The sequence below is a fragment of the Rhipicephalus microplus genome, chromosome 3 (assembly GCF_043290135.1).
Source record: "Rhipicephalus microplus isolate Deutch F79 chromosome 3, USDA_Rmic, whole genome shotgun sequence".
Lineage (NCBI taxonomy): Eukaryota > Metazoa > Arthropoda > Arachnida > Ixodida > Ixodidae > Rhipicephalus > Rhipicephalus microplus.
Genome location: NC_134702.1, coordinates 99,936,877 through 99,952,211, shown reverse-complemented (window position 1 = coordinate 99,952,211; position 15,335 = coordinate 99,936,877). Strand labels below are relative to the sequence as shown.

At 49.3% G+C, this 15,335-nt stretch overlaps 1 protein-coding gene across 3 annotated transcripts in view; it reads left to right on the top strand.

Annotated features, from left to right (window-relative positions):
* Window positions 1-12,975, top strand: part of LOC119172414 (uncharacterized) — an 87,456-nt gene extending 74,481 nt beyond the window's left edge. The window contains exons 3-5 of one of the 3 annotated variants that reach the window (XM_075890061.1): window positions 6,180-6,326; window positions 7,224-7,300; window positions 7,771-12,975. In XM_075890061.1, coding sequence (XP_075746176.1) covers window positions 6,180-6,326; window positions 7,224-7,300; window positions 7,771-8,761 — 1,215 coding nt within the window. In that variant the 3' untranslated portion in view covers window positions 8,762-12,975. Of the gene's footprint in view, window positions 1-6,176; window positions 6,327-7,223; window positions 7,301-7,770 lie in introns of all 3 variants that reach the window. The other 2 variants (XM_037423516.2, XM_075890062.1) reach the window with 2 other exon arrangements.
* Window positions 12,976-15,335: the final 2,360 nt, after the last annotated feature.

Genomic DNA, 15,335 nt, shown 5'->3' with positions numbered 1-15,335 from the left:
TCTGTCGTGGCGAGATTGCCACATTCATTTTTGAAGAACTGTGTCGAAGGCCGAACGTGCATGCCCGAAAGCATCATTGTTAATGCACTGTTTTCCGATTGCGTGGCTATTCCAATATCACTTATAATCGAATATATATGCGTTGCCAGCTCCCCGCGGGAGCAGGAGAAAGTAGACCAGTGCGGTTTGCCATCACCCGATACGTGACGGTTCATAAGGTGCATCGTCTTCGACCGCGCACATTAGTCAACGAGGAAAAAAATGGGAGCTCTAGGACGTGCGTCATGCGAAGTCTGGATGACGACACGACGCCCTCTTGCAACACCAGCTTGGGTACTACTGCTTTGAGCTCAGCGCGTGACGTAGCTTGATATATATGGTCAACCGGCGACCACTTATCCTGTCGCCAAACCTCTTCTAGGCTTCCGCGCGCTTTCGGCAGAAACGAGCCGCGAGGGAGAGGGAAAGCCGGGAGAAGCCAGCGAAGCAAGCCTTAGCAAGCCACAGCGCAGCGGCGGCGGTCATTTGTTAGGCGACCCACGAAGCGAAATGTCATCAGGGGCGCCCTCGTTTCCGCAGCGCGCTACATTCGACACTGCAAGCTCGTCGTCGCTTAACGTTCAGAGCCCTCGAAACCCGCCTTCCAACCCCTCCTAGGCTAGCCTGTCTGCTTCAGAGGCCGAGTGTTGTAGAGGAGCGGTCGGGTATCGCTATCGCAATAGTGGCATGAGATCGAGGGCGATCCCGGAAAGCGGCCTTCGCTGCAGTCTTTCCGACGCTGAAACACATCGAGCGTGTACGAAGGAGGAGGAAGGGAAGGCCCTTCCCTAACGACTTGCGCCAGGCGCCGAGTGCTTGCGGCACACAGGACGGCGACGACGCTGCCACAGTTGAGTGCTGCACGTGTATGCCTGTATAGCCTTTCTGTGTGTGTGTACCTAATATGTGAAGTATGGCAGCATTGTTTCGAGGAGCCCGTAACGCACAAAGGAAAATCAGTTGAGGCACCCGAGTAGGGACTCGCCCGTCCTGCTAAAGCACAAATGCGATTTCCCTGTTTCCCTGTGTCGAAGGGGAACGGGATGAAAAGAGGGAAAGGACCACTGCTCTCGGGAAAGACGAGAGGGGCGAAGCCCTCTTGTAGGCGGCGGGAATATTGGCGTCATATATCAAGCGGCCGCCGCCGCTGGCCGCCCGCCTCCCTCCCTACTCCTTGGAGTGGCGCGCGCGCAAGCGCGGGAAAGCTTTCAAGGCGAGGCGCCTTGCTTCTTTTCCTCGAGCGCTCGCCTTCGCGCGGCGCGATCGATGGCGGCGTTGCCGCGGCGTCGTCGAGAGCGCCATGTTAGCTGCTCGCCTCCGCTTCAGGCCAGCGCTGGCCGGTGGCGTGGGGCCACACGGTCATGGCCTGGCGGGATCGATTTGCTCCTTACGCCTTCTTCGGGCGCGCCTCTCGGGCTGGCAGATTTTTCTTCCTCTATCTCTCTCTCTTTGGCCGCAGCTGTGCATGAGGCGCTGTGGCCGGGCTCCCGCTTGCCTTTTCCCCCCGACGCCTCTGCACTGAGAACGTCTCGAGGCGAGATGGGCCCTGAGACCAAGGGCGTCGCCACGAGTCGCGCGGGTCGTTGACACCAGAGCAAGGGATGAGCTAAAGCTTGGAACCGGGGAACGACAATGTTTCACTGGGAACATGACGAAACCCATGCCTGTACCAGCCGGCCTCATGTCGCTTGCGCAACTCAGTTTTCTGCTAGAATGTATGGTGTCCTGCTCAGCTACCAGTTCTACCACATTATGTCACTGAAATCGGTGAAGGGATACGTATATGCCCCTTTGGTGGTGGTCTGGGGTGTATGTAAACAAGCTGATTAACTCTCGTGCGCTCAAGGTACTCTGTACAGATCACGGTGTTATGCTGATGCGCGTGTCTTGGCAGCAAGTCAATTCATGCACGTAAACATCGCGACGGCGATCAGCATCTACTTCAGCTACGCTTGCTGTCACCTTTTTGAATAATCGTTATCTCTGAGCCAGTATCGAGCGACAAGCAATTAACACCGCATGGCAAGTCGCACAGTATACCAGGTTACACCGTATATTGTCATCATCATCAACAACAAAACAGCAACAATGATAATATCGGGCGTTTTACGAGCCAGAATGATTACATGATTATGAAGCACTCCGTAGAACACGGCTCCGGAAATTTTGAAGATCTGTTGTTCACAAAGTTAACGTTAACTGACATCGCACAGTACTCAGGCCTCTAGCATGATCGCCTCCATCAAAATGCGACCGCCGAGACCGGAATCGAACCCGCGACCTTCGGGACGGCAGCCACCTTGTATTAAGTGTTGAGACATTTTTAACAGGCATCGTCGCTGGATCCATCGTTTCGACAACTGGCCTTGTCTTCCCCAAGGCAGCGGTGCATGAGCGTACTACAAGCGTTTATGAAGTTACACTCGAACACATTAGTTCTTGTACAACGCATCGCGGCGTATTGCTGAGCCTCAAGGAAGGCGATTCTTTAATGCCACACCAGGAGGCCGCATGAGCAGCCGCGTTTACGCTGGCAGATAGCGCGAAGCTCAGTTGATCGGTTTCCTCCACCCACAGGCGTCATCTTGCATTGTCTCTCGATGCGAGCTCCCGGGTTTTTTCGAGGGCATCGTTTTTGGCAGCTCTATAGTTTCCTCATCCGAGGTGTAATCGATGTCGTTCGCGTTGCGCGCGAGCTTCTTGTCTCACTTACGCGCGCGTAGGATCTATTGGCGTCCGGAATAAATGCTCGCATACACGCCATACGTGCAACGCGAAGAGATTCTGATGACCGCGCGTACGGCGAAGACGAACGCTGGGAGACGGCGATGGCCTTCATTGAATTGATTTCTGGCACCGCGAGATCATGATTACATGTAGTCGAGACTCGAAGGGCGGGCTACCCGCGCCAGCACGTTCTCGTTCGAAAATGACGCCTCTGTACACGAACCACGTTTCACCTCTGCCATGCTTGCTTGCTTAACGACGCGATCGCGCGATGATGGACGCGTCGAGTGCTTGCAAGGCTATAGATTCTCGCGTTCGTCGATTATACTGCGCGCCTTTAGGGAGAAAATTACGAGCGAATAGAAAAAAAGGAAACGAAGAAATTCGTACAGGCATCGACAAAACACGCGCACCTACACCTACGACCTTGGAACGTGTGACGTGCCCTTTTGCTTCTTTCGTCTGCTTTATTCTCGCAGCAAGACTCTTTGTTTTTCATGTACGTATACGAGACGTGCGAATATGCTTGGTAAAAGCCAACGAGGTGATGCCTGTTGGACACTCGCAGCTCGTTACGCGCGTCGTGAGTGTCTGAGTGTGGCTCTGTGTACACTATTCTCCTCCGTATATGCGACGCGTGTTGATTAGCGTATGCATGTATACACAACGCGCGTAGCCCGGCGACTGCATGCATAGGAGCCTCAGGTCAACGGAAGCTTGGTCGTCAGGCATGCAGGATGGCTGCGCAAGCGCGCCTGACCATGAAGTCAAGGTGCGAGAAAAATAGAGATGGTAGAATGCGAAGTCGTAAGGGAAAGGCAGGGAGGTTAACGAGAATTCTAGAGAAAAGCAGAAATTATGTCTTTGTTTCGGAGGTCTCTGATCAGACCCCGTTAAGTCTCCTGTGCACGGAGAACACGGGTCTCTTTAACATGGCCGCGTGGTGGAAACCTGTGTGGCTTTTCCATCCAGAGGCCGTGTTCTATGATACTGCTAAGTTGCTGTATTCAACCTTTATGCAACTGTTGAGTCTCGAGTGGCTCAGGTGCAGATATATTTACGCTTACCGCTCTGCGCAACACTGAGGTTTTCTGGTTGAACCCAAGATGAATGGCTGGAACCACCACGGGGGATCGACCATGAATCGCGTGGCAGTGGGCTTTTGTGGAAAAAAGAGGGAGGGGGATGCCTAAAGATATTTTGTTAGGCAAACAAAAAGATCAATTGTGCTAACAGTCTATTATGACTTGTTATGAGAAAGGAAGACATTTGTGTGGCGCTAAAGAAGACGATGCTGCATTGACTGGATATGCAGTGCTGGGAATCGTACAAGTATTCCGTGAGAACACTTCTTTCTTGTCACTTTTCCGGCAAGATTTTCGGTAGAGTTGCGCGACAGGGACGGATGACACGTACTGGTAGAAGCATTTCTCTATAAGACAGCAGAAAAAAATGAAGACAGAGAAAAAAAGCTTGAGTTTTGGGTAACAAGGAAGAGTAATAGCTTTCGCTATTGGCACCATCCTTGTTTTCTTCGCAACAAAAGGTTACTATATCAGCAATGGCTGCATACTCTAAAAATTCACCACTTTTTTTGTTGGCGTTATCTTTATTGGATCACATCAGTTAATATTTTTAATGACTGGCACTTCCAACACGGTGGGAATAGACTACCGAGGAGAGTAGATTCTCTTGCGCCAGTAGCAGGCTGCGCTCTCTCGACTCGCGATCTTCGACCGCGACCCGCGGTCCGAGGTGGCAGAGGAGAAGAGGAAGCGGGGTGTTTCGGAAGACGCCATTGGCCGGCCAGCGGCAGCCATGCGTGCTGCGCACTCCCACAACTTCGCTGGCGAGCATCTCTTCCAACATGGCGGAGCAAGAAGTGTCGGACCCGCGATCGATACTTGCGGCACGTCGAGTCGAGCGTCAAGCGGAGAGACCTCGCAGCCGCCCGAGGCGCTGGAAGAATCGCCCTCCACTGCGACCGCTCTTGGCGCCGGCTTCGCCGCCTGGCATGGAGTGGTTTTCTCGGTATGGGAGGGCAGAGGTGGAGGCGCGCGCCGCGGATACAGGCACTCGCCCTGTCTGCTGGCCTGGAAGGAAATCTCGGCGCTGCTTCTCGAACCATATTTGGGCAAGGGAAGGGAGGATGTCCCAAGTGATGTTTTAAGAGGGACTGTATCCCGGGAGGCTGCAGCCGCGGGTGCTCCTGTTGCGAATCAAAACACTGGCGAACCAGAGGGAGTCGGGATGTTACTAAGGGCAAGAAACGTAGCAGAAAACTTGATCGAGATAGTTGATATAGTTGATCGATATATAGTATTCAACGCCGTAGACAGCGCGAAACTGTTATTGGGCGAGCCTCGCGCTACTTACGTTGATAGACCAATGGGTATGATGGGATATGAACTATTTTTTGCGAGTTATGGCTCTGCTCCAACATTATCTACACACCGTAATTTGAAAATGTGACAATTGAAAGGCTCCAAAATGGTGCTAACGGCTGCATATGGAGAACAAACTATAGTGTAGCTGGGCCTTAGAAAGACGGTAAACAAAGCGAAGGAGAAAAAAAATCATTCAGTACGAAAATACTAAAAAAAACCGAATATACTGATTTGTTATGTTTCAAGCTTTATGACGGGGCATTTCAGGGGAAAGGGGAGGGTGGTGTAGGAAAGTCAAAAGGAAATCTATATCGATAGATTAAAGGCACGCGATCTAAATACAACTACTTGTCATGATGAGGAAGGTAGCTGGAATTGGGCATATCGCGCTTTGTGTAAAGCGCGCAAATCTGGTGTGCGCTTTATGTACAACACAACTCATTCATCAAACCAAAAGATGGAACTAGATATCGTGCACGGCAGAATATATGGGATCACAAATATTTCCGAAGGCCGAATGCGTAGGTGGTCACAGCTCAAGCGAAAAGCACTACCGGCCCAGTAACTGCAGACAACGGAGCATATGTAGTGCATCATTGTTCAAGAGAATTTTGTGATGTTTCAGTGCCCACTGGGATACTGAGGCTTATGTCGTTGTGGAATGCGCAGCTGTTGGTCATTCGGATCATAACCGTGAAAGGAACAGAGTTACCCGTGTACACGTGTGTACAATATTAAGTACATATTTGTCTTGCTAATAGTGCTAAATCGGCCCAGGAAGCCACAGACCTGCTCGTTTGCTTTTGCTGACTATATAGCTAACACTCTACCCATACATAGCTAGCACTTTACCCAGGACCTGGGCTAATAAGAGGGGTCTTGGTACGACTCCTTTCAGTGTCATTAAGAACTTAAGCCCGCACGTATACTATGTTTAACTGCATCTGCAAGAGTGCAGTACGTGGAAGCAGCGCCAGGCTCCAGCCAATATTAAACCGTCGCTACTTTGTGTCTCGTTTCAAGCAGACCATCCTGAACTCGATGCACAAGTACCAGCCGCGCTTCCACCTGGTCCGGGCCAACGACATCCTCAAGCTGCCGTACAGCACCTTCAGGACGTACGTGTTTCCGGAGACTGAGTTCATCGCTGTAACTGCTTACCAAAACGAGAAGGTGCGTACAAGATGTGCTTCGACAAGCCGTCTTGTAGCGTAGAGAACGTTTCAGTCACTTCAAGCATGGTGGTGAGGACATACCAGACATCTACGATGTGAAAAAAAGAGGAAAAAAAGAAAAAAAAGAAAAAAGAAAAAAAGAAAAAAAGAAAAAAAGAAAAAAAGAAATTGTGTGCCCTTGCATATGGGTATGGATTGCAGAGTTTGTGAAATGTGCAAGAACAGCATCGCATTTTTTCGAGGTGTGGTGCTGGAGTACGCAGGGTTTAAAAAATTGCATAGAGTGTCAAGACAACTCGTGTCTTGGTCACAAGGAATATAAGTCTCGAATAATAATTCAAAGCAGAGGTCAAGAAACGAAAGCGTTGGTCGTGTTATTGCGACCTCCCGGTAGAAGTGGGCGAATATAATTTCTACCCAAAGATGGAGATGAAGAAACGATGTTAGCCCTGTCCACGATCGTGATATATTACTCTAGATGCCGCAGGAAATCGTTGATGATCTCAATGCAAATCACTTGTTTCGCGCTAGCGGCGAAATTTATTGCAGGGGTCGGAAACTTTCCGACTTCCTGTCGCGTGAGCTTAAAGAACGTATGTGTCAAACATAGCTCGTCCACGCGTACACGTCTCACAGTCCGACAGCCACACATGGCACTGAACAACAACACGCAGAGAGCTTAGTACTGTTCTAGTGGCAACATGTAGTCTGTTCGAAGAGTCGACTGTTTTAAGGAACCGCTAAGCGGTAAACTTATGACAGTTTCGGTTTCGCTCGGGGTTTTCACGGGAAGAAGTTTGCAAGCTTTGCGAACCATGTGACTGATGCATCATAATACTGGGCACGCACGTTCTGGACCATCGTACTAATTATGTTGTTTTCTTCTCACACGCAGATTACGCAACTGAAAATCGACAACAACCCGTTTGCGAAGGGCTTTCGAGAAACTGGTGCCGCGAGGAAAGACAAGAAGTGAGTAGCAGGAATGCTTCCTTGTAAACTGATCTCAATAGAGTGTTGTAGTGGAGTCCTAAATGTATGGCCATGTGTAGGCTTTCAATTACAGCCTACTATAGCTAACAATCGCTCCCGACATAGATCTAACAGCATTGTTCATCAAGTTATTTATATATAATCTTTCATTCTGCTTAGCGGGTATTTAACTAAATCTCTTCAGCTGATGAAAGTAGAGGACTTTAGTTGTACGTATGCAAATTACCCAACAGCCAGACGATCCATGTCCCAAGACATATATATAGTAAGAAGAAAGGCAGGGAGGTTAACCGGAATGCAAGTATCTAGTTTGCTACCCTGCACTGGGGAGGGGGGAGACAGAGTGCATTCAAGAAGCTAAAAGAACAAAACCATTGCAGTGTAGCAACGACATTTACCAGCCCGTGGCAATTAAACCGCGGTTTCCGTCTGCCTCTCTCCTCGCGTAGGAAGTACGCGCTGCCTCCGGCCTCCAAGTCACTTCCGGGTGGTGCCCTGGCGCCGAGTGACGTCAGCTGTCCGACCAAGATCGAAGCGGACGACTCGTACTATAGCGACGACGACCGGCGGACGGAGCAATCGCTATCGGCCGACGAGGCGTCGTCGGTGGGACCGCCTGGCGGCGACCTGTCGCCGAGACTACTCGGCCGCTCGGCCGGCTCGCCTGATCACACCGGCGGCTTCGGGGACTTCTTTCCGTTGGCAGCCGCCGCGGCGGCAGCAGCCACCGGCGGCGGAGGGCCGCACTCGTCGTTCCCGCTGCAGTACCTGTACAGCCAGAGCATGTACCATCAGAGTCTCATGCTGCAGGAGATGCTCATGACGTCGGCGGCCGCGGCCGCAGCGGCAGCCTCCAACAACGCTGCCCCGACTACGGTGGGTGGACGGCCCGGCACAGCGCCGTTCGGTTTCAACCCTTTCTCGGTGCGCAATCTCCTCATGGCTAACGAGCAGAGCTACCTGAAAACGTCGAACCCTTTCAAGGCAGCCGCCGAAGAACACCTCAAGAGTCAGCTACGATTCTTACCCTACCCGCTGCCGGCGTGGCGGATGCACACTGCGTCGGGGGACACGTCGCCAATTTCTCCACAATCTCAACCTCTTTCTCAACTCTCTGCCATGACGCAGCCACCTTCGAGACCAGGGTCCTCCTCCCCGCCCACCTCAAAGAGCTCCGGCGTGATCCCACCTTTTGGAGGTCTTCGGCAGGAGAAGATGTGTTTCCTCAGAGACGGCTCCACTGGAGGGGACGACCCCTCGGAGAGGTCTTCCGCGCCTAGCAGTCCGCTGACGGCGACCTGCCCGACTGCGACTCCACCGACGACGTTGGCGTCCGTGATGATGATGCGGGATCACTGCTCGTCGGCGACTGCGAACTCCGCTTTCGAGGACGGTAGAGTGCGCCGTGACTCCGAGGAACTGGTCGGCGGCAGTGACTGAATACGACCTTGGTGGGGACCAGGGACTCCCGCCTGTGGTGTTGTGGTGACGTGAACCATGACCCTGCTTACCGCAGTGGTGCCTCGTGCGGATGTTGTACGCTGTGTATACGACGCTCGTTACTCCTCTGTGTGTTAGTGGCACACGTGTCACGCGAACTTTCTGAGAAGTATGTCGCACTCTCGCGATCTGAGAGAGTGAGTGCGTGTCTGTGTGTGCATAGCCTAATACACTGTGGTTAGAGAGTAGCGGGTTTTACGCATTCTGGCTCTGGAATGATCGGTGTTTTTTAAATTAAATTTTAAGTTCCGGGAGTTTTATTCTCTCTACCCCACCACGAGTGTCGAAATGGCATACGCACACGTTCACGCCATGCCGGAGTGGAGACGTTGCGAGTGTTGTGCTAGTAATAAGATGGCGCGTCGTAAATATAAAAAAAAGCGCGTTATCAGCCCAGAACATTTCGCAATGTTTGAGCAGAATAGCAGCAATCGTTACTCTGTAGGGTAGCCTCGTCCCCACCAGTTTCATTTTTTTTATTTTCGTTTTTTTCACTTCATAGTCGCGTTTGCTGTGAGTGCCCTGGGTGACATAAGTGCAGCGATTCTTGAATGGGTGATATTCTGCAAACGGCTTTCCTTCTCTCTAGCTAAGTCTATGCGGCTTTGGAGTCGTTGGTCGAGTGTGATAACAACGCAATACAACGAATTGAGTGCGTAATACTAGTTACACAGCGCGAAATGCTCCTGCATATCCCCACTGCCTTTGATCTCCCATGAAAGATCGCTTTTGTGTCCCCCTCCTTCCATATGGACTCGCATTCCTGCCTCCCAGTGAAGTGTTATGTCGCTGATGTGGCTACTCAATGACAGGAGCCGTCGAAGAATAGGTGGCACAAAGCATAAGCGCAACCATATGTAACGAAATTTGACTTATAATTTATAAATTTCGCTGTCATATCGTTGGAAGTAGGACCCCAGTGGGACTAACATTATTGTTACTGTTAACATTACTGTTAACATTACTGGTGTGGATTTTATTTTATATTTAGTTTATTTTGCATGTATGGGTTATACACTCGAGGTATATTTATCGCTTATCAGAAAAGAAAAAAAAAACCTGTATCAGAAACGACCCGAGTGAATGAATCCATACAACAGATCAAAATGATCGCTTCCAACCGGTTAACGAGTTCACCAAGGCTTGAAATTCGCGAGAATCTAAAAGATTATCTTTATTTAAACAGCCCTTATTATTTTCCTGAGTACGCTCTAGGTGTCGAAATGAAGAAGTCTGATAGCAACCGGGCAACGCCGAAAAGGCCTTCCCTATTTTTTTTCACAATGGTGATGTGCGACGGAAGTGTACTCCGACAAAGACCGCGCCGAAAGCTGTTGAGGGCATTGTTGCGAAATTTTCATCTACTCTCTTGGACCGCACTTCATTTTATTTCATTCATCGTACCTTCAAGGCAGGAGCATTTCAGAGAATTTGGGTATCGAACTATCGTACAGTAGAGCTAAACATTAGAAAAAAGAAATGGAGGCGTAAAAGACCCCTTTACCTAGATTAGGGCATTCGTTAAAGAACCCCAGAAGGACTAAATTTTCCGAAACCCGCAACTATGGCGGCCCTCATAATGGGTTTGGGGTGTTAAACCCAATAATTATTATTAGGTCCTAAAGCGTATGTTCAATAGAGTTAACAGCTGAGTGAGAGAGAGAGAGCGAATGGACATTTAAGCGCAGAATCTGCCACCCTCGCAGCACCCCATGCTACATACTGTACATAGAATGTGACGTGAAGTTTTATCACCCGGGGCATCGGCAGCAGTCTTTGTTTGTCCGTGGGATTTATGCAATACTCCGCACATCCGCATCGTGTCGTTCTTCGCGCGAGGCTGGTATAGTCCTGCGTATGCATACCTTGTCTAGTCAACTCTTATATCGACGCACGAGTGAAAGAAGTAATAAAGACACACAGTAATAAAAAAAAGTGACGCAATGCTAAACGGGAAGTCGAGGCACAGAATCGCGCGATTTTTCTCGCGCGCGTTTGATGTCCAGAACTTCGCACTCGAAAAGTTACGCGGGCATATCTTTCTCAGTCTGCGTGTGTGCTGCTGTTGCATCACCTACCCTACTGTCGCATGTCACGTGCTACGTCGAGTGTGCCTCGTCATGTGCTAGCTAGGTGACGTGGTACATCTGTGGTTGATATGCTGTTCCGCCTTTGATCGTTTTTTTTTTATGGAGGATCGAGACCTCGAGTGAAGATGTACTTACGACCGAATCATAAACCAGGAGTAGGTTCAAAGTGTGCAAAACATATTAACTACAGACGTGCCACTTCCTATGCTGGGTGACGGGACATGTCTGTAGTTGACATGTCTTGCATGCATTTCATAGTTTTTTACTATGAAAGATTAAGAGCTTGTGTGACGGTGTACTTGCGACTGAATCGTAAACCAGGAGTGTGTTCAAACGACTTCAGTGCACTCCGAGCAATGTTTTTAGCAATCTGCACGACCAAACAGCCTTTTGTGAGAAGTGGAGGCAATAAAAAATCCACAAACAAATCAAGAACGCGAAACATAACTCGTGCCGATGTGACGTCATCATGCCATTGGCCGTCATGAGTCGGCTTGATTATGTGGGTTTATATGGATAAATATGGGCTCCACGTCACCAGCAGGCTGTATGTTACTTTATGGGGTCTTCAGTGAGGTAGTATAATTAGATTAAAGAGTGAACAGAACGAAAACGTAACAACCGTGTTTACGTGAATGCGACAGTATATATAGAGTTCCGTCACCTATCGGTTCGCACAGGAGAGCACGGCATTTGGCGACGTATTCGAAAACGGCTTTACAGCAGGACGCATCGCGTTGAGTCGAGTTGACCTTCAGTTTCTCCACGAGCGGAAGCGCTCGAACTCCGACAGCGCGTTGCGTTACGTTGGAATCACGCTTTCTTTACCCGCCGCGAGGTACCGGCACCGCATGTGCACTCAGCCATAGAGTTCCCTAAAATTGCCTATAGAGGCGACTCTGGCGCTGCGATCGTTCAGCGACCATAGGACACAGATTTGCCCAGTATTCGCGCTTGCGGGCGACGAATCGCCCTTGTGGCTTCGTTGAATGCTGTGTTGTGGTTTGTTTCGAAGGAAAGAACGGTCCCTTTTGAACTTTGCGACCCAATTTGAAATGGTAAGCCTGAAAGTATAAGGTCGTGAAGCGCAGCCGCTGAACATTGGCTGATTTTTGTTTCGTGAGAAAATTGCTCCAAGCCACACGAACACGCATGGCGCCAGAAGTACGAAGATTAGACAAATCCGTGTACTACCCATCATTCCCATGTTCGCTGAAGCGCCTTGCGTTGCAGCTCCCATAGACACTAGCGCCCGAGTTTCCTCTAGTGCACATTCAGGAAACTTTATTCACTTAACTCGACACGGCGCGCCAGGGTGAGGTACGAACGTGTCGGGTTCGGTCAATGCGACGTGCTTCTGGCCGCGCTAGCATACATCCGGGTCGTGACGCCGTTGCATTTAGGATCCTGGGTGCTAACCGAACCTCTATTTACTGGAGGCTTTGCGTAGTCACGTGATGTGCAGCTACGCAGCGCATACGCATCCGCACACTGAGACAAACTGAGCGCCACCGCTCTCACACTTTTCTCTACGTGTATGCGTATACGTGAACTTGTCTCTAGTTTTCGGGGTTGATTATTTATTTGGTTCTTTGCACGAGAAGAGACAAATCTGTTCCTGCCTAAAATCTGCGTTTCCCGCAGATTTTTGACGCGTTTGTCGTGGCGACGTCTGCGTCAGTGTGTGTCTGTTGTTTGTGTTCTATTGCAATTCTAAAGTTTGTGTGTTTGTTTTGTTACGGCAATGCGCAGGCTGCATGTTCGCAGGAGTTACACCTTTGTTTCGTAGCCGAGTGGTAGAGCATCCGCTTGCCACGCAAACGACCCGAGTTCGATCCCCACTTGGACCCAAACAAATTTCTTTCGCAATTCGGTATACGCGTCAAGAGTCGCGACTTGGCGTCTCACCTCTGTGTGTGTTTGTTTCGTTGTTTCGTGCGCGCCGTTGGCAGTCTTGTTTAGCGGCCTGTCCGTCTTCTCGGCGCACAACAGCGTGGTATCCCATGTCACACCGGCAGTTGAAAGACAAAATTAAAAGGCGAAAGCATTACACTGATGCCAAAAGGGTCTTTGTGTCTTTTATTGTTGATTAGGTGATACCATCAAACCTTTTTGCTGTGCTAAGTTACACAAAATGAAAAAGAAATATTGGGCCAAACCATCGAGTGGCAGAGCATACCCGTATTATCGGGGTGACAACGTATCTAAAACAAAATGCGTGCGTTTGTATTAGATTACTAGTTTGTGGGTGCATATATAAATATGGTCAAGAAAAAAACGTCGAAATTTTCACGGAAGCGTGTTTACGTAACGTTTTCAGCTGATGGACCAGCCTTCGTCAGAGTGACTCTGGTGGGCTGAAAACTTTCAGTAAGGACGCTTCCGTGAAAGTTTCGTCGTCTCTTTCTTGCATACAATACGTCGGGTCCAGCGCGAATGACGTTCAAAGAATCTGATTATATATATATATATATATATATATATATATATATATATATATATATATATATATATATATATATATATATATATACACTTCGTTTCAAGAGAAAAGCAGGGGCAAGCATACTACTGCGTATAGTGTAAAAATTCCCACGCTTATTCACGCAGAGTTCTTGCGCCAGTATTTTGTATCGAAGAAGAGAGAGAATGAAAGACAGCGAAAAGGTAAGCAGGTTAACCAGGCTGTACCTGATTCGCTATCCTCCACTGGAGGAGAGAGATGGGCAATCGAGGTCTGCGATTAGTGAAGGTGTCATGCCCAACGGAAAAGGAGTTTACGAAATTAAAGCTTTGAGAATTAGGCCCCACGATAAAAACTGGCCAAGATCATTTAGCTGCAGCTGACACCACAGCGGGAAGCGCCGAAAAAAGGTCAATCACGTGATATAAGTGAGCATCCTTGCTTGCAGTCGACAAGACTCGGATGAACGCACTCAGTACAGTTCTTAGGACATGAACACTACCCGTCATCCATAGAGTTTCTTATAAGTACACTATAGAAAAAATTCAGGCGGTAGTGTCTACGGGAGCTGCAAAGACCGGCGCTTTAGCCAGCATGAGAATAATGGTAGCACACCCATTTGTCCGATCTGTGTTCTTGCGGCTCCGTTTGGCTTCGTCGGGCGTGAATCCGCTTTGCCACACGACAAAGTTCAGCAAAGGTTTAGTAGTTACGCTTCGTAACCTTGACCTTTACTGGGGCTCACCGTTTCTAATCGGCTCACGGAGGTCGCATCGGTCCGCCTTTTCATTCGACACAACTACAAAACACAGCAATAAACAAAGGAACAAGTGCGCTCGAAGCCCACAAGCACGAAGACCAGTCGAATTTGTGTACTACCCATCGTTTGTACGGTGGTTGAATTATAGCGCGCGAGTGCCCTTTAGTCAATTTTAGGAAACTCTATGGTCGTCACAGGGGCGGACGTACAGTCACGAGACAAGGAGGCGGGATAACGGTGTCGTGTTACATGCTTCAATATTCGTTCAATATTCGGTCAACTTTCGGTCACCGACACACGAGGACACTTACGTGACTTGTAGAGAAAGGTCACATACGAGGTCATACCACGGCCGTAAAATTGAATTAGAGTGAAGGTTTCTTCGTGGGGTTGCCTAATTACCGTGGTTTTGTCTATCGGTGCTTCGCCCGTGTCATTATAGAGGCTTAGTAATCTAAGCCGTGCTGCCACGCGGTTCTCATCATTTTGCCGGCATCACCATTTCCAGAACCAAATAGCGACGTGGAGCTTAGGTCGTGACGTCATATGTGACGGGTCCGCTCAGGTCACGAAACTCCTCCACATGTGACAAGTGCTTCAAGCTCCGTCATTGAGCTCAGATTATACATAAACACTCAACCAAACCTAGCTTGGTTAACCTCCCAGCCTTTCTCCTTCTTTTATCTCTTTCTCTCTTTCTGTTATGAAGTGACAAGCATATGACGTGCATGCGGATACTATAGACAATTTCAAGGTTGCAAGCGTTGTACCACAAAAAACTTCCGGCCCCCTCATTTACCAGCTCCTAAAGTCGAAAGTGAAGCGCGTTTTGAAGTTATTTTCATGGGTAAGAAAAGTGTCTCTCGGTTTTTACATAAAAGGACTGTGCGCAAAGTACAAGGAAATGTTTTACCATGTTTATGTAGCTCAAAAGAACATTTATCTGAATATGTCTTGCCAAATAAGGGCAGGAAACAAGAAAATTAGTGGGCTATTTTCTAAAGCGCTTGTTGTACACCGATGCTATGAAAACACATCGGTGAAAAAAAACCGGATGTCGTCAAGGGACTGTGTTTGTAAACATTGAAAGGGTCTATAACTTTCTTGGGCGATAATAGACAGATTTAGTCGGGCGTCCGCAGCAGCTCTGCGGGCGCAGTGTGTCATTGCGAGTGGCTAGCAGCCCGCGTTGGCAGAGCT